At 38.1% G+C, this 19,983-nt stretch overlaps 1 protein-coding gene across 3 annotated transcripts in view; it reads left to right on the top strand.

Annotated features, from left to right (window-relative positions):
* LOC115219176 (DNA-directed RNA polymerase I subunit RPA1) overlaps nt 1-19,983 on the top strand; it is a 78,339-nt gene that overhangs the window by 39,489 nt on the left and 18,867 nt on the right. For all 3 annotated transcript variants that reach the window (XM_029789284.2, XM_036508753.1, XM_029789285.2), the window contains 8 exons: nt 3,489-3,688; nt 3,805-3,889; nt 6,047-6,247; nt 6,805-6,933; nt 8,536-8,694; nt 9,821-10,014; nt 11,344-11,473; nt 18,843-18,977. In XM_029789284.2, coding sequence (XP_029645144.1) covers nt 3,489-3,688; nt 3,805-3,889; nt 6,047-6,247; nt 6,805-6,933; nt 8,536-8,694; nt 9,821-10,014; nt 11,344-11,473; nt 18,843-18,977 — 1,233 coding nt within the window. The remainder of the gene's footprint in view (nt 1-3,488; nt 3,689-3,804; nt 3,890-6,046; nt 6,248-6,804; nt 6,934-8,535; nt 8,695-9,820; nt 10,015-11,343; nt 11,474-18,842; nt 18,978-19,983) is intronic.

Genomic DNA, 19,983 nt, shown 5'->3' on the forward strand with positions numbered 1-19,983 from the left:
TATCATATTAAGGATTGCCACAGGTGTACACAAGTTGCTCCTTTACATTGCTATTTTCCAGAAGCCCCCCCTCCTCATTTAAATAATATCTTTTTCTTCTGAAACTTCCTTCACAGAACTGCATTCTTTTGATGCTTCCTCTATGATCACTAGAGTGGAGCAAAAAATGCAACTTTCAAAATTGGTAACCACGAATCGATATTTTGTTGCGAACTACGGTTTAAAGAAAGTTGTGTAAAGAACTTTGTGATTAAATGTATTTTCAGGCTCAGCAATGGAATTGAAAATTTTAAAAATTGCTATTTTTGGTCGAATTTTGGATTTCATGGATTATAAGTCATGCTGAATACATATTTCTACACAGCAGAATGCAGAACAGTCAATATAGTATCCTTAAGAGTTTGCTTACCAAGTTTCAATACAATTGACTAATATCTTGAGGTTCCGCATTGACTATTAAGAGAACAGGAGTGTGAATGTGTCTCCAGTGCCGCTGCAACAGTCGTTGCATGTGGACGTACATTGCACATGTGTGAAGTTCACTACTTTGTACCTTGACTTGAGGCCGTTGTGTTGAAATTAACGATCGTGTTAAATTTAGCGTTGTTTACATTTAGTGATGACTCAAAAGCCAATAACGCATCATGATACTGAATGCCCAATAGTTGGTACTCCGTGTAATCTAAGCGAACGAGTTTTGCCAACTAACAAGGATGTACTAAAATGTGTTTTATTTGAACGAGTAAAAGAAAAGAATGTGGTTAAGAAATATCCTTCAATTAAGCATATTGTCAAGATTGTAGCAGAAACGATAATTCTTTGGCAAAATGCATCCATCCCTTGTGTTATGACTGAGTCGGTTAAACTGAAAATCTTTAACTTTTATCAAAAGTACCAAGGATTACTAAAATCTGTGAAAAATAGAAAAAATGTGCCATTGTTTCAAACAAAGTGTAATGTGTAGTAAAGATTGTTTGCCAACATAACATGGCAGTCCTGGTTTAGGACTAATGTTGCTGTAATTTAGTCCCAGTAATGTGCTTAAAAACAATGCAACAAAAGATTTATTTGACATTTCCTGTTGCAAGTGCAACTCCTTTAACCCTTTCGTTACCAAACCGCCCAAAGCCGCCCGAAAAAAATTTTGGTTAATGTGACCAAACCGCCCAAAGCCGCCCGAATTTACCTATTCATATTTAAATGAGAATATCAGAGCAAATCTCTTCAGTACATTCGTGAAAACACGTATTATACTTCGTAAACAGTTCAACTACAGTTTTGTACAATAATCGAAGTGTAATTTTAATTCCGTGAATTTTGGGAGATTTTTTTCCGAAATTTGTTCCTATTGTGTTTTCAAAATTTGTAATTCTGACAAAAAATGGATACGAATTTCATTATATCAAGCAGCGAGTCAGAATTCGAAGGATTTTCTACTGAAGACCTTCATAAATCTAACTCTATGACTGAAAAAAAAAAGCACGTGGTATTTGATAATGAATCTGATGTTTTGTTTTCCGAAAGTGAAAACAGTGAATCCGAGAGCTCCGACAGCGATAAAGAAAATGAATTGGCACCTGAATGGAGTGAAAATTTAAAAACTGTTTCTTTCGGTGATTTTTCTGAAGAAACTGGACCAAGCCACAGACTTTCCCAGAAGAGTAAAGCCTTAGACTATTTCTATTTACTTTTTCGAATGAGCCTATTTGAAATCATTACGGCGAAAACGAACAGTTACGCTAAACGTAAACAAAGCGAGAGAAACGATAGTTTGTGGTTTCCCACAACCTTAAATGAAATTAAGACTATTTTGCCGTAAATATTATTATGGGTATCAGAAAGTTACCCAGAATAACAAATTCTATCGTAAAATTTTGTTGTATACCCAATTGAATATTAGCTAATAACCCATTTTCTATAGCGATGTTTGAACAAAATTTTAATAATTTTATATTTTGTGGAATTTACCTGTATCTACCTGCAATTAGAGTCACTTTGTGACAAAAATTATAGTATAGAATTGGTTGAGAATATTTCATTAAATTATCTTCCAAAATCAGATTAATATATCGATAAATAAAAAAGTTATAGTTGTTTAATGAAACCAGACTAAATTTATGATTACGTTAGAAATTAATTGAAACACATAAGGGGTGTAATTTGGTCAGAAATATAGTAACGAAAGGGTTAAAAACTGGAATTATTTTGAACTTGAAATGTTAATTATTTTTATCACCAAAATGTGTCAAGAATCAAAAATTGGTTTACACATAATTTTATTTTAACCCTTTCCTTGCTGTATTTCTGTTGAGATGCTCTCTGTTTCTTTCAATTGCTTTAAATATAACAAAGAATTTAGTAAAATAACTTAGTTATCATTCAGCCAGTGTTAGGAACATAAATTGTGACTAAGGTTTGGTGGAAGATTTTAATTCAAAACAGATGAAATCAAGACATTTGTACTCAGAGCCAGAAGTGGTTTCAGTCAGGTTAGTAATGAAACGGTTAATGTAACATATATGTCCGGTGACTTAGTTTTAAAAATAATAAAGAAAACAAAGTCAAAGTCTATTTATTTCACATAATTTCAAAATTTCAAGTTCGTTGCGGAGCCTGAAGATATAAATTTTAGAGCTTCAGATTTTAACACAGTTGTTTTTAAAGGATTCTTCAAAAGAAAATCAATTCATAACAATGAAAGTAAAAAATAAAATGAGGAACAGCAAATGTGTTATAAATTGATTTTTTTGCCCATTATTCAAAATTTCATGTGGGCTGCAGAGCCTGGAAAAGTAAATTTAAGACCTTCAGATTTTAACACGGTTGTTTTTAAAGGATTTCGCAATAAAATATATATTCTTGACTACATATTTCAAAAATTTGTGTAAAAAAGTATCTTTTTTGCTCCTCTCTCTCTATAAAGTACCTTTTTTTGCTCATATCTCCCCTATAAATATTCACCTACCATATATCCTTGAAGAACATTGAACCTTACAAAGCCCCTCTTCCTCCACTGCCACCCCAATCCATTCAATCTCTGACACTTGATATAAAAGAGAAGAAAAACAAGCCACTACACTACATTTGCTTATTCAGTTACTGTCTGGTGTTTGTTTCCTGAATAACTTCCTATAGAAAGTGGCTGTAACTTAGATATAACTTTCACTTCAATTGAAAAACCCTTCAGTAAAAAATATATTGAATGAGCTGATAATTAGTAAATGTCATCATCATCATAATTCTGGTGCTGGTGTCATAAAAAGCATCTTGTACACTCTGTAAAGCAGTTGGTGTTAGAAAGGGCATCCAGCCATAGAAACTGTGCCAAAACAGACAATTTGAACCTGCTGCAGCCCTTGGTCTTACCGGCTTTGGTCAAACCATCCAATCCATGCCAGCATGGGAAATAGAGATTAAATGATGATGATAATGTGTGTGTATGTATTTATATGTGTCATCTCACGAACATTGCTTATTGACTTTTTTAGGCTGATCAGGAACGCAAGAAATTTATTGATTACATCAAAAGCTACGATATTGATAGATCAAGAGAAGAACTGCAAGTAGTGGTTGGTGAAAGCACCAAGTCTGTTTCTGAAATTGTCTTTGGAAACAATCCGATGCTTGTTGCAGAATTGGACAAGAAGGTGAAGAAAATAACCAACGAGGTGCAGAACAACTTATTGCGGTAAATCTTTCCTTTCATTGCAGAATGTTAGGATAAAATTTGTATAAAGCTGTAAGAAATTGTACTTAACTGTTCTCTCTAATTCTTAACTCTTTCTAAATTCCTTCTCACTTCAGAGCCATTATGCCATCTGGTCTGCTTGTCAAATTCCCTGACAATAATCTTCAGTTGATGGTCAACGCCGGTGCAAAAGGATCTTCGGTAAGTGTCAAATAATGATTGTCACAAAATTGTTAAACCTATATTTCTCTTTTTGACTCTGAAGCTGTTCCCAACATTTAGCATTCATTTTATTCTATCAACTGTATTGTTTATTTCACATTGTTTTGAATTGATCATCCATTATTTCATAGCTTTGAGATTTTGTTGATGCAACTGTTTATCCTTAGAATAACATTGTAGCGTAGGGATGAGAGGCTGGATCTGACCTATTTGCATATGAAACTGATAGGATATTTGGACCAGATATAGCCAGTTTAAATGTTAAAGGGTTACATCGATTTTTTTTCCTTCTAATACGTCTTTCACAGAACTGCAGCCTTGTGTGTGTCTTGTAAGTTCATTTAATGATTCACTGCATTCCCATCTATCACCATCTGCCACTTTCCTTTCACATTCTCAGACCTAACCATCCAATGAAGTTTGGACCACCTGAAGAGATATGCTTTATACTTGGATTGCAAGAGAATGGTGTCCAGTAGAGTACAACATAGTCAGAATCTTCTATTTTCTGTATCCCAAAACACCAAGAATCTTTGACTTCCTTTCACCGTTCTGTTAAAACACTGTGAACCATCAAATCTACTTCATCTTTGAGTCAAGTATCATGATGATCTTGCTGAAGATTTCAAGCATCAAGCTCCTCATCATATTTTCCATAGCATGAAAATAGGGTGCACAGATGAAATTCATAATGCAGCCTTCATTGACAGACCGATAGATATAAATGGCCAAGGACATCAAAAGTATCCCCACCCCACTCCTAACCATATTGAGGTCAATAATTTAGCAACAGAAATTATGGAAGATACATCATATGTTGTCAACATTTTGACTGCATATGCTAATGGCAAATTCATTGTGGGAGGCATGGGTTTTTCTATGGTGATAACAATGGAAACATCATTATAGTAAATTGTAGCGTAAAGCAATACATTCTGCTCCTGATCTTAATATTTGAAGTTATACTCAAAGAAATTTGACCTCCTGCTTAAATTGGGAAAAACAGTTGATAATCAATTTGTAGCTCATGTACATAATTAGAGAAAGAGAGAAATAAAAAGCCGAAACTCCAGGTAACAAAGCTTTTCAATAATGAATAGGAAGAAGTAGGGCATAATGGATTTAAACAAGATTCGGCATTGTGGTGGCAGCTGAGAATATCTGATGATAACCACATTCAAAAGAGAGAGTAGAAGGAGATGGTGGACTTATAGACACACATACACACAGCCTCTTTCCATTGGTTATTTCATCATGGTGAACCTTTAATCTCTGTACATTTTTTTCTTCATTTTTTTTTCATTCTCTCTCCGTTTTTTCCATTTAACCGTTTCTGTTGAAGAGCTTAAGCTTGAAACGTAAAAGAATTCTCCATTCTTCCCAAGCATTAAACTAATACACCAGTTTGTTATTCCTACACCTGTTCCCGTCTTTCATTTTCTGTAAATTTGAATTATATATATATATATGTATGTATGTGTGTGTGTACTGGGCTTACAAAAGAATAAGTCCCGGGGTTGAGTTGCTCGATTAAAGGTGGTGCTCCAGCATGGCTGCAGTCAAATGACTGAAACAAGTAAAAGAGAGAGAGAGTAAAGAGTATATATATAGGGAAAATTCACAAAAAAAGACAAAGACTGATGGTTTAGAGAGCAAACAGATGTATTAGTTTAACGTTTGGGAAGTGAAAAAGCCTATAATGTTTTGAGCCTACGTTTTTCCACAGAAAGAAACAGGAAGAGAAAATAAAGATATATATACTTATATATATGTTTGTGTGTCTGTGTTTGTCCTTGCAACATTGCCTGACAAGTGATGCTGGTGTGTATATGTCCCCGTAACTTGGCAGTTCAGCAAAAAGACTGATAGAATAAGTACTAGGCTTACAAAGAATAAGTCCTGGGGTTGGTTTGCTCGACTAAAGGCGGTGTTCCAGCATGGCCACTGTCGAATAACTGAAACAAATAAAAGAACAAAAGAAATATATATATATATATACATGCACACAGTTTGTATATATATTTAGTTTGTATTCCTGGTTGTGCTTATTTCAATTTGCTTACGCCGTTAACTCCTATGGTACCTACTATTCCATTTGCTTTCCTCTCTTATCTTAATATAATTTCATCTTTTCAGGTGAACGCTATGCAAATGTCCTGTCTTCTGGGCCAGATTGAATTGGAAGGACGAAGACCACCAATGATGCCAAGTGGACGTTTCTTGCCATCATTTCTACAGTATGACATTTCTCCCAAGGCTGGTGGCTTCATTACTGGCCGTTTCACAACAGGAATTTCACCTCAGGAATACTTTGTCCATTGTATGGCCGGCAGAGAGGTGAGTGTAAAAGAGCCAGTGTAATCACTAATGTAATCATCATCATCAAACGTCTGTTTTCCATGCTGCCATGGGTTGGACAGGCTGACGGATGCTGGCAAGCTGGAGAGCTGCACCAGACTCCAGTCTGATTTGGCATGGCTTCTCCATCTAGATGCCCTTCCTAATGCCAACCACCTTATAAGAGTGTCCTTGGTGCTTTTTACATCATAAATTAGCAAGGATTAAAAAAAGGAAAATGCTTAACCCTTTCGTTACCAACCCAGCTGAAACCACCTCTGGCTCTGGGTACAAATGTCTTGTTTTCAAAAGTCCTGAATTAAAATCTTCCACCAAACCTTAGTCGTAATTTATGTTCCTAACACTAGTTTAATGATAACTAAGTTATTTTACTAAATTCTTTGTTATTGAAGTAATTGAACACAGAGCATCTCAAAATAAATACAGTAACGAAAGGGTTAAATAAATTTGACTTTTCTTTGTAAATTGTAATTTCTCTTCGTGTGTGTGTGTTACTTCTGTCAAGCCATGTGTTCCTTCCATTTTCTCTTCCTTAGGGTCTCATTGACACCACTGTAAAAACCAGTCATTCGGGATACCTTCAACGTTGCTTAGTTAAGCATTTAGAGAGCCTCATCGTTAATTATGACCTCACAGTCAGAGACAGTGACGGCAGTGTTATTCAGGTAAGACTCATTCTATTCTCTGTCTGTTTCACTCTTGTAGAATTTCTTCTGGGGTAGAGATGGGTGGGAAAAATGTTCAGAAATTAATTTTTATATCTAGTACCCATCTTTCTAGTATTAGATGTTTGTTAGGTAAGAGCTTGAGCATTGCAGAATGGTTTACTCCCTAATCTTGAGGTTCTGGGTTATATCACATCACATGGCCCTTTCAGCAAGCATTTTCAACTATTGCTACTTTGAGTCAACCCAAGCCTGGGAAGAAATTAGGTGGGTAGGAGGCTTGTGGAAATATTTTGCTGCAGATATTGAATCTCTTAACCCATATTTGCCCATAAAAAAATGAAGTCTTAAAATTCCACTGTATTTAAATTAAACTTCGAAGTTTCAGCCACCTAAACCATTATTGGAGGATAATGGCTTAGCTGTCTGAAATTTCAAAGTCACTGTGTGTTTTCCCAGTTTGCAGGAAAATGGCTAAAAATTTGCCCTGTTTATAATTATACCATATGTTACATATTTATTATATCATACTTTGATACTGTTTGGACTAAGATCCCCATTGACAAGCTGCTGGTGTTTATAGAGTGTTAAACACTTGGTATGCAAATTAGGGACACTTTCATAGAGTAACTGCTGCATTTGCTGGGTATATAAACAGTTTGGCTGCTTGTCTCTTTGGAGATTGTGAAAGTGATGTGTACGCCAATAATGAGAACCCAATATGGTTCGAAAATCGATGAAGGTTGTTCATCATTTTTTAAGTCTGCAGAGAAATGGCTAAAATTTGCCCTGTTTACAATTATATCATAGGTTACGTATTCTTTTACTTGTTTCAGTCATTTGACTGTGACCATGCTGGAGCACCGCCTTTAGTCGAGCAAATTGACCCCAGAGCCTATTCTTTGTAAGCCTAGTACTTATTCTATCGATCTCTTTTGCCAAACCCTCTAAAGATACGGGGACATAAACACACCAGCATCGGTTGTCAAGCGATGTTGGGGGGGGGGACAAACACAGACACACAAACATATACACACACATATATATATATACATATATGATGGGCTTCTTCCAGTTTCTTTCTACCAAATCCACTCACAAGGATTTGGTCGGCCCGAGGCTATAGTAGAAGACACTTGCCCAAGGTGACACGCAGTGGGACTAAACCCATGACCATGTGGTTGGTAAGCAAGCTCCTTACCACACAGCTACTCCCCTGATGCCCTTCGTTATGCCAACCACTCCATATATATATATATATATATATATATATATATATATATATAGATGTGCACACGCATGCACACACACACACATTGAGAGAAAGGGCTGCTGTTTTACACAAGCACACTAACTGTATATACATCAGCTTGTTTTGCACAAACATTAATGACATAAAAACTGACTGACACAACCACATTATACATAGACTAATTGCTTTACCCTAACGCACTCTCAGTCTAGACCTGATGTATTTGCAAATATGGCAAGAAGTGTTCATTATTGATTCTGAGGCCAACAATGCAAGAAATTCTAATGTTATCAACCCTGCCTGACATATTTGTTTAGACCTGGTATCTGATTTGATCTCACTTTCTTCAGTTTTATTATGGTGAAGACAGCCTGGATGTAACCAAGACTCAGTTTATTAATGAGAATCACTTCCCAATGTTGATCAAGAACCGTGCTTCCATCTTAAACCAAAAGATGCCTCTTAAAGAAGCTGACAGCAACTTCAACTGTCGTCAGATACAAAACAAAGTAAGATTTATTTTTTGTGTTTGGATTTGTTTTATTATGTTTGATTTTTTTTTATTCTGAATGTGCTTGCAGCATTTATCAGGTCCAGTCATCATCATCATCATACGTCTGTTTTCCATGCTGGCATGGGTTGGACAGTTTGACTGAGGTCTGGAGAGCCAGCGGCTGCACCAGGTTCCAGTTTGATCTGGCAATGTTTCTACAGCTGGATGCCCTTCGTAATGCCAACTACTCCAAGAGTGTAGTGGGTGCTTTTTACGTGCCACTGGCACAGGAACCAGTCAGGTTGGCCTGGCATCAATCATGTTCAGAGAGTGCTTTTTATGTGCCACCAGCATGGGGGCCAGTCAGTGGGTACTGTCATCAGCCACGTTCAGTTGGTGCTTTTTATGTACCAGCATAATAATGCTGTAAAAAAAACCAATATGTTCTGTAAAGTAGTTGGCTTTAAGAAGGGGTTCTGGCTGTAGAAACTCTCCCAAAGCAGGCATCAGAGTGTGACAGTCCTTTGGTTTATTGGAAACAGTGACACTGTCTAATTCATGCCTGCATGGAAAATGGATGTTAAACAATAATGATGATATGAGTGCAGGCATGGTTTTGTAGCCACGAAGGTTGCTTCCAAACCACTTGGCTTCACGTTCTGTCCCTCTTCATGGCACTTTGAGCTAGTGTCTTCTACTACAGCTCCAACCTGACCAAAGCCTTGTGAGTGGATTTGGTACTCAGAAACTGAAAGAAGCCTCTTTGTGTGTGTGTGTGTGTGTATTGACATGCATGGAAGTTTGTAATGTTTATTTCTCTACACCTTTTTCCTGACACTTTTAGGGCAACAGAAATGTTGTGTACATGTGCAAACACTTTATCTTACAGTTTGGCAATTTCAACATTTAATTGCTTGTGGAATGAAAAAGAATTCACATTGTTTGGAAAATGTGTTGGCAACAGGAAGGGTACCCCATCTTAGAATACTACCTCATCAAGTCTTGTTCAACCCATGACAGCAAGGAAAAGAACAAACAAGTGTAAAAGCAATGATAATAGCATGCTTTAAATATCCTCCCGCCATTTCTCATCTGTCATTGTTGTTATGTTAAAAATATTTATTGTTGTTCTTTTTCTTCAGATTTATAAATCCAGGCAAGAGTCTGGCTCCGTCCCAAAGTATTCGGCTGACAGAAGTGCATTCTTGAGATTCTGCAAGAAAAAACAGGAAGACCTTGAAGTGCCAGACAACATTTCTTGTATGACTGGACGTTCTTTGAAAAGCACCTACCTGTGCAGTCTGTGGCACAACATGAGTGAGAAACGGCGCCAAAAGTAAGTAGATGCTATCACTGGCCCCATGCACTCACTAAGTACAAAATAGCAACATCAGCACCAAGCAGTGATGAAGAATAAATGAACTTTGGGTTAGTCAAATTGTGTTTGTGAGATATTTTAACTTCTGAAGGCAGATTTACTGCAGTGGAGAAAAAATTCTCCTTTATGGTAAAAGGTACACTATTTGCCCAGTGCTTCCCTCTAGCAGATTCACAGACAAGCATTTCTGGTTCTTTAGCCTTTCCTCACTGGGAAATACCAAAGTGATAACACTGGGCAAATTCAAAGCCATACCTTTTAACTAAAACACAGCCCACATTGGTGACTCAGTTGCGCTATTGGACCTCCAGATAAAAATAGCAGCACCAGTGCCAAGCAGCAAGGAAGGGTTTTTACACCTTTTATCATAAAAGAGAATTTTCTTTCTCCATAGTAACTGAAGTAAATTTGCCTTCAGAATTTTAAATCGTGGCACTCCATCGGTTATGATGATGAGGGTTCCAGTTGATCCAATCAACGGAACAGCCTACTTGTGAAATTAACGTGCAAGTGGCTGAGCAATCCACAAACAAGTGTACCTTTAACTTAGTTCTCTGGAGAGATTCAGCATGACATAGAGTGTGACAAGGCTGACCCCTTTGAAATACAGGTACAACAGAAACAAGAAGAAAGAGTGAGGTAAATTTGTGAAAGAGTACAGCAGGGTTTGCCATCACCACCCTGCCGGAGCCTCGTTGAGCTTTAGGTGTTTTCACTCGGTAAACACTCACAACACCCGGTCTGGGAATCGAAACCTCAATCTACAACCACGAGTCTGCTGCCCTAACCACTGGGCCATTGCACCTCCACAGAAGTTGAAATATGTCACAGACATATCTTAACTAACCTAAAGCTCATAAATACAAAATAGTGCACTGCCCCCCCCCCAATCCTCCTCCTCCTCTGTAATCAATCCAAATACAACACTTCAGAAACCACAGCATGATGTTTACTTTATTATTATTGTTGTTGGTGGTGGTGGTGGTAGTGGTACTGCTTAACTGCAGTTCATTTCTGATTAAAGGGCTTCCAACAATGACCTATACTCTCATGCTTTATGTGTTTGGCAATATATATTAACCTATTCATGCCAATCGTCTGTTTAATAATAATTTTATATATGCACTAAATCTTGCACTAGATATTGCACTAAATATTGCACTAAATCTTATTCTCTTATGTTATATCCTATGTATTATTATATAGTCTAGTAGCTTATGTGATGTTACTGTTGTGCAGTGTACTTAATTTATGACTATCTCATATTATTTCATTCTTCTTTGTCAGGTATCAGAAGAAGGTTATATCTTGTCCAGATCCTGTTTTGTCTAAGACTTGGCCATATACTCAGCAAGGTGCCATCTCTGAAGAAATATACAAAATGGCAAAGAATTTCTGTTCCAAGTCTGAAAATTCAGTTAGTATAGTGAAAGTCTATTATCACTTCACTTTTTTAATATTTTCCAGTGTTGCAGTCCTTAGCAATTATTGGCTGAAAATTTATGTGCACACATATATATTATGGAATTTCCTGAGCGTTAAACTAATAGACCTGTTTGTTGTTTATACACCTTTTGTTTTTGTGTAAATTCCAACTTATATATATTATATATATATATTTCTGTATCTCTATGTGTGTGTGTATGTGTGATAATGATGATATATATATATTGGGTTGTCCAGAAAGTTTGTGCTGATTTATAGTAGCTTACCTTTTGACTTATTTTAGAATATGGTTGAGTCCATAAGATAGGATTTGACTACACTTCCATTTAGAACATATTTCAAGCTATCTTTTCCTGGAAGAAGGTTTATGTTCCTATAACCTGTGTTAATTCCGTTACGCTTTAAAATGGAAGATAAGAAAGTTCATTTTCGGCACTTGATGCTTTGGGAACCAGACAAAAAATTGCTGCAGCTCGGTTGGGATGTGTTACTCCACTCTCCATATTCACCAGATATTGCCCCTTCGGATTTCCACTTATTCAGGTCTCTGCAGAATAGTCTTAGTGGTAAAAATTTCAATTCCTTGGATGACGTAAAAAGATACCTTGATGAATTCTTTGCCATGAATCCACTTCAATTCTGGGAAGAAGGTATTTTCAAGTTAAGGGAAAGGTGGAAACGCATTGTGCAACAAAATTGTTCATATTTGGTTGATTAGAAATGTTATGCCAAGTATTTATTAACCTTTTTCTTTCCTTTAAAAATTGGCACAACCTTTCTGGACAACCCAGTATATATGTGTGTGTGTGTGTATCATAATTATTATCAGCACTTAGCATTTGTTGTCCATGCTGGCATATGTTGGATGGTTTGACCAGGGCTGGCAAGGTTTCTACAGATGGATGCCCTTCCTAATGCCAACCACTCCGACAGTGTAACGGGTGCCATTCGCAGGACACTGATATCTGCCACGGCTGCGATTTTACTTGGTTTCATGGGTCTTCTTTTCAAGCGTGACGTAAGGTCAATGGTCTCACTCATTGCCTCCGTATCCTTTTGCTCTTTCATCTTTACAATGTAAGCAGTTTACCTCCCCCACCGCCTCCTCCACTCCCTAAAATTGCTAGCCTTGTTCTAAAATTTTAAATATTGCTATTTTACTCTTGGCTAATTTTCTGATTTTTTACATTCTGTGTTCAAATTCCACCATTATTGATTATAGTTAAGGCGGCGAGCCAGCATAAGCGTTAGCACACCAGGCGAAATGCTTAGCAGTTTTTCGTTTGTCTTTATGTTGAGTTCAAATTCTGCTGAGGTTGACTTTGCCTTTCAGGGTCAATAAATTAAGTAACAGTTGTGTACTCAGATCAATTTAATTGGCTGGCTCCTTCCCCCAAAATTTCGGGCCTTGTGCCTAGAGTAGATAAGAATATTAATTACTAGCAGAGATACCCGGCATTGCCCGGTTTCATTCAATTGAAGAATTAGACTTTTCTGTTATATATATATATATATGGATACACACACACACACATATATATGTATATTAATATAAATACATGAAAGTACATAAAGTTTGTTAAAAAAAAGGGGGGGATCATGTACATACCTCCTGGCTGTTGAGATTATAACACCTCGTTGTAAACAATGTTCTTTGTTTTTCCTTGTGGAGCATATACAAAAAGGTTTCTTTTGGTTCCTACTCTTGGGTAGCCAACATACAGTAGCCCATGTGAGAAGCAGGGCTCTTCCAAGAGAAGACCAGCTACAGAGAGGGTTTGACCCTGAGATTTGTTAATGGACATGGCAAAGCTGACATGAAGGGGAAATTGCAGTCTTCTGAATGAAAATGGAATTTCTGCTCCTGATGGAGTAATTCTTGGAATAAAGACGTCATCACCTTTTCCACATCTAGAAAGAATGATCGCCTCGATAACGTATGACATCATTTTCTTTATCACCAGTCGTGTTCCATTGCAAAGTCTTGGTGGTTCCAGATTGCGGAGTAGCATTACAGGAGTTCCAACTTTAAGTGCTAATATGTGTGGTGGTAGTCCAGGAGGCTCCAGTGAATTGAGAAATTCAGGAGGATAGTTCACAACTTCATTTGTATCTGGAATTGTATCAACAGACTTGTAAGTGTGTATAGTGCCAGGAAGAGAATGCATTAGCTGTTGATTAATTTTGTTAACAGCGACGTTTTTTGGAGCTAATATTGCTCTTTCACACAGCCAATTGTGATTTTGGTAGTTTTGTGTGAAGTTGGGAAAGACTTTGTTTTTGAGGTCATCTACAGAATTAACAACAGAGGAAAATGACCACACTTCCATTTGTCCTGCAGCATCGAGAGGCATCTTGCCTTCACCAAGTGTCAAAATGTCCTGTGCAAACTTTGTGGACATTTTGTCGCCATGTAGCTGAGCTCTCATGTTAGTGGTGAGACTGAGGATTGTAACATGATGCCACAGGGTAGAGGACTTTAGGCATGCTTACTTCATCTGCTCTAGTGCCTTTCGGAATGACAGGAAGAGTTTGCCTGAAATCACCTGACAACAGAAGCGTTACACCTCCCATGGGAGCCTGACAGTCTCGGATATCAGGGCTCTATCTAATGCTTCCAAAGCTCCCTTATGAGCCATAGTGCACTCATCCTAGACAATTAGATGACACATTTTAGGTACTTGTCCCTGATCTGAGCTTTTTTTGATGTTGCATGAAGGCATTTCGGATGCTGCTAAATTAAGAGGGAGTTTAAAAGTTGAGTGTGCTGTCCTGCCTCCGGGTAACAAAGTAGTTGCAATGCCAGAGGAGGCTACTGCAATGTCCTGATGCTGCCTAAATTCTGCAAGGAGAAGCTTTGTAATAAATGTTTTTCCTGCTCCTCCAGGAACATCGAGGAAGAAGATTCGTCCCTCACGTTGGCGTACACTGTTAAGAATAGTTCTGTAGGCCTGCAGCTGGTCCGGAAGTAATGTAGGCTCATTTTCAACAATGTACTTCAAAAGCGCTTGAGTGTCGTAGGTTGTTTCACGAATGACAGCAGTGGGAAGGCTATTTGACCCTGACCTGAATGCTTGTGGCAGGCCATACGTCGACAATTCATTTCCACCCAGTTTAGCAATTCTGTCTTCAATGTCAATGAGTGTTTTGTTATAGATTTCATTGCTGATACCCTCCATGTCAGGATAGAGCAGTTGAGCTTGGCGCTGAAGGGGACAATGTTTTTGAGATTCCGGTTCGAATGTAAGGCAGGTTTGAAAGTGTTCCCAACAGTTATTAATTGTAGTGGTAGAGTGTTTATGCCGAATATGTATGTATGCATGTATATATATGTATGCTTGTATATATGTACAAAATCCACTGAGAAGGCTTTTGTTGGTCTGAGGCTACAGCAGAAGACACATGCCAAGTCACCACACAGTGGAACTGAACCCAGGACCATGTGTTTGGAACGTAGTTTGTTACCACACAGCCACACCTGCCCCTATGTTTGTGTGTGTGCATATGTGTATATGGGTAGATATATTATGCATGTATATCATCATCGTTTAACGTCCGTTTTCCGCGCTAGCACGGGTTGGACGGTTTCGACCGGGGTCTGGGGAGCCAGGGGCTGCCCCAGGCTCCAGTCTGGTCTGGCAGTGTTTCTACAGCTGGATGCCCTTCCTAACGCCAACCACTCCGCGAGTGTAGTGGGTGCTTTTTACGTGCCACCTGCACAGGTGCCAGAGGGGTCTGGCATCGGCCACGGTCAGTTGGTGCTTTTTATGTGCCACCTGCACAGAAGCCAGTCGGGGCGGTGCTGGCATCGGCCACGCTCGGATGGTGCTTTTTATGTGGGGGGGGGGGGGTGCAGAAATATAGGGGAGCACCAGTGGGGAGGGGTGTTCGGAGAAACGATGACAGGTTCTAGACAAGTAGAACGTAGGATATCACTAGAGGGGTAATGCATGGTGAAATAGCGTATTGAAGAGGGGGGTTCGAAGAGTAGACACCTATAATGGTGGTGGGAGAAGCGACATCCGGTATAGATGGAGCAAAAATATAAAGATATCCGGTATTGGTGGTGGGGGTGGGCAAGGGCGTTTGCACCGCGAATACGCGAAGGTTGAAAGACGAGAGAGTGAGGACTTGGACGGGCAAAATTAATAAAGGGACGGTGGAGAAATGGAGAAATTATCGGCACATAATGATGAGAGGAATTAGGGAATACAATGACAACTGCTTAAGCGTATTAGTAATTAGTAAGTAGATAAAATAGATAGATAGATAAAAACATAATCAAGAAATGAGGCACGTTACTTGACGGGCTGGCTTAAAAATGCTCTTAGCAATGGAAGGGGGAGGGCAGACAACGTAAAAGAGGGAGAGAGAGAAAGGGAATAGTGGAACCCCGTGAAAATCGGCCACCATTGAAAACCCCTGTATGGAGAAACTTAAATATCTATTCTGTATTTAGCGAGACACGAGGCCGGAACCGATGGTCAACGATAACTAATAAATTATACATAATATGCAATATGAGGCGAAGCTGAAAATAATAATAATAAACAAATTGACGACTGGGGATCAAAGGGATAATACTAATACTAATAATAATAATAATACTAATAATAATAATAATAATACTAATACTAATAATAATAATAATAATAATAATAATAATAATAAACAGCTTAACCACTAGAGATCAGACAAATTTGCATGAGAATATTACTGGTACAGATTACGGGATGAATTAGATTAGAAAGATTTTCTTATCTTGGAAACATTTCGTTTTCGGCCTGACACGGCAGAATGGATTTGAAATCAAGAAATGAGGCACGTTACTTGACGGGCTGGCTTTAAAATGCTCTTAGCAATGGAAGGGGGAGGGCAGACAACGTAAAAGAGGGAGAGAGAGAAAGGGAATAGTGGAACCCCGCGAAAATCAGCCGCCATTGAAAACCCCTATGTGTACATATTACATGTACCTCTATATATATACATCTACACATAAAATACAAAATACAAAGTTATATCTTGATATCGCTAGTGATAACAATACTCAAAATATATAAGAGACTGGAATTGTAGGCCCGTCTCTTGCAATTTCGATCAATTGGATCTTGTCCTCCCTCTTGTATAGAAGTGTATGGCTGCAGCGAAATTCATTTTTGGACTTTCTTCTATCGAAGGCATTTTAACAAAAATGCTTCCGTAAAGACGGTAAAAATATTGTCAATTTCCCCAAACAGGGACACAATTCAATTTTTAAACAATAACCAAAGCCCCTTCTCCGAAAGGAGGAGGGTTACGGTTTACAATTATTTAACAAATGCAACACAACAACGTTTCCCTGACAAGGAACCAACAAACGTGATTACAATAGTCAAACAGTAATAATAATAACAACAAACCTTTTTAATTTATCCCCATTTATGTGAAACCACTTATTCAAGTTCAAGTCATTGATGCAATTTTATACGAATTGCTAATACACACACACACACATAATAAGGGTTAAAAATTGAATATTAATTTGATTAATATGAATTGAAAACCAGTGGTGTAGCATATAAGACCATAGCAGATCTTTTTCTAGCAAAATGGATGACCACTGTTAATGATTGATCCTGTTATATAATACTTTCACTTTAATAGTTTCAGTATTAAAGTGAAAGTGTCTGCATTACAATAAAGAGATGTTTTTGTTTCACTTTTAACACGTAATACTGAAATAGTGGAGAAGATATGATATCGCTGTGGGGTCGCCCTAGGGAAAAAGTTAAGATTTTTTTTGCCGATGACACTCCCCGGACCTTAAGTAAGGCATGTGTAAAATTTGAATGAAATTGGTTGTGTAGTTCTCAAGTTTTAGGGAAACACACAGACAGACACACATTCTCAGTTTTATATATAGAGAGATAGCTCTTTGGATAAAATGCTTAATGGTATTTCGCCCATCTTTACATTCTGAGTTCAAAGTCCCCTGAGGTCAACTTTGCCTTTCATCCTTTCAGGGTCAATAAAATAAGTACCAGTTACACCTTGGGGTCGATATAATCAACTTATCCCATCCCTTCTGAAATTGCTGGCCTCGTGTCAAAATTTGAAACCATTACTACTACTATTATTATTATTATTACCTCCGCCTTAGCAAAGGCGGTGGTATTATTTTCACTTGTGTTTGTTTTTTGTCTGTGGTCAAGATGTCTCAAAAACCACTGAATGGATTTGGATGAAACGTTCAGGAATGTTTGGCACGACCCAGTTAGATTTTGGGATTAATCCAGTACTGGACAAGTATTCTGGATTAATTTTCCTGTATTTTTACTTAATTTTTGCAAACAGTCGGGTTCATTTTTAGTATTCTCGCTTGTGAGAGCAGTCAAGTTTATTTCAGAAATTTTCATTTTAAAAATCATCTCTGGCTAATTGTTGAGAGGACGTTGGTGTTGCCTTGGCAGAGGTTTGTGCTCTCTGAGTGGTCTTGTTGTCGTTGTCATCGTCGTCGTCATTATTATTATTATTAAGGTAAAGTACCAGTTATGCACTGGGGTCGATATAATCGACTTAATCTGTTTGTCTGTCCTTGTTTGTCCTCTCTGTGTTTAGCCCCTTGTGGGTAGTAAAGAAATAGGTATTTCATCTGCCGCTACGTTCTGAGTTCAAATTCCCTCGAGGTTGACTTTACCTTTCATCCTAGCAGGATAAGTACCAGTTAAACTCTGGGGGTCGATAGCAAAATTTGAAACCATTATTATTATTATTATTATTATTATTATTATTATTATTATTGAGAAAGCAGCACATGCCATCAAAGTGATGCTGGAGTACAAATGTACAAAGCCAAATATAACCATCTTTACTACCCATTTGATAAGGGTCCACCAGGCAGATGCACTACATGGTAACCTCATATCAAGATAAACAGCACATGAGTTTGCAGGTGAGAGCTAGTTAGAATTTTCTTCTGGTTGAGTGGCTTCTTCCACAGGTTGTTTGAGGATGATGAACAAAACACCTATGTTTCCAGAGGTGAATTATCCAAACCCCAAAGAATTCCTCTCAACACATGGCTATGATGCTCCCCCACTACTTCTGATCGTGATCAAAGATGTACTTATCGTCAGCCACTAAGGGACATGCTCAACTGGTTATGGTTAAGCGACTGACAAGCAAATCTGTGGTATTGGAGCGGAATATTTGCACCAAGACATGTTAACATTCCAATCAGTTAAAATCAGAAGCCATGAGAACCACTGGCTGGTACTGCTACATCGCCATCATCATCATCACCACCACCACCACCATCATTATTATTATAATTATTCTTTTATCATTCTTGTTGTTATTAGCACAGGATATGCCCACCAGGACAAGCTGAGACTAAAGAGACTCTTACGGAAGAAAACTTTGAGAAACTGATAAATTACAAATATCTACAATGTATGGTGGACCCTGGAGAAGCTGTTGGCTTAATTTCATCTCAGGTACTTCTTTTGTTTACCTCTTTGTATTGTCGTGGGTCCCCCTTGCCCCGTCTTCCTGAATTTGCTCTTATGAGACAACAGATCCTTCCAAAATCCTATCGCCTTTGCATACGTTCCCCACCAACTAGTCAATAACCACGTTTTCAATGCTTGCCTGACAGCATTTATAATGAAAGCCACAAAGTACTTTAATTAACTTTGAAAATAATCAAGAATCTAGAAGGGGTTTATTAGTAGAAGATGCTTGCCCAAGGTGCCACACAGTGGGTTTGAACCTGAAACCAAGTGGTTACAAAGTGAACTTCTTTCATGGCCACACAGCCTTGCTCATGTTCATCTTAGTTTTCCAAAAATTACCTTATCCTTGTAGGTTCTCATGTGATTTGAAGGAGATTTAATTGCCATCTTTAGCACATCAAGTAACTTCTATTGTCTCTGAGTGTGGTTTAGTATTATGAATATAGGCGCAGGAGTGGCTGTGTGGTAAGTAGCTTGCTTACCAACCACATGGTTCTGAGTTCAGTCCCACTGCATGGCACCTTGGGCAAGTGTCTTCTACTATAGCCTCGGGCTGACCAAAGCCTTGTGAGTGGATTTGGTAGATGGAAACTGAAAGAAGCCTGTCATCTATATATATGTGTGTGTGTGTGTACATTTGTATGTCTGTGTTTGTGCCCCAACATCGCTTGACAACCAATGCTGGTGTGTTTACGTCCCCGAAACTTAGCAGTTCAGCAAAAGAGACCGATAGAATAAGTCCTGGGGTCGCTTTGTTTGACTAAAGGCAGTGCTCCAGCATGGCTGCAGTCAAAAGATATTGGTGTGTTTACGCCTTCATAACTTAGTGGTTCAGCAAAAGAGACCCATAGAATAAGTCAAGTTGCTCATCTAAAAGCGGTGCTCCAGCATGACCACAGTCAAATGAATAAAAGAATATCTATAATCTTCACTGGAAACGGTTATCAGGCGTACAATATGTTCTCCTTGTCATTGTTAACAGATTTCT

This window comes from Octopus sinensis, linkage group LG14 (assembly GCF_006345805.1).
Source record: "Octopus sinensis linkage group LG14, ASM634580v1, whole genome shotgun sequence".
Classification (NCBI taxonomy): domain Eukaryota; kingdom Metazoa; phylum Mollusca; class Cephalopoda; order Octopoda; family Octopodidae; genus Octopus; species Octopus sinensis.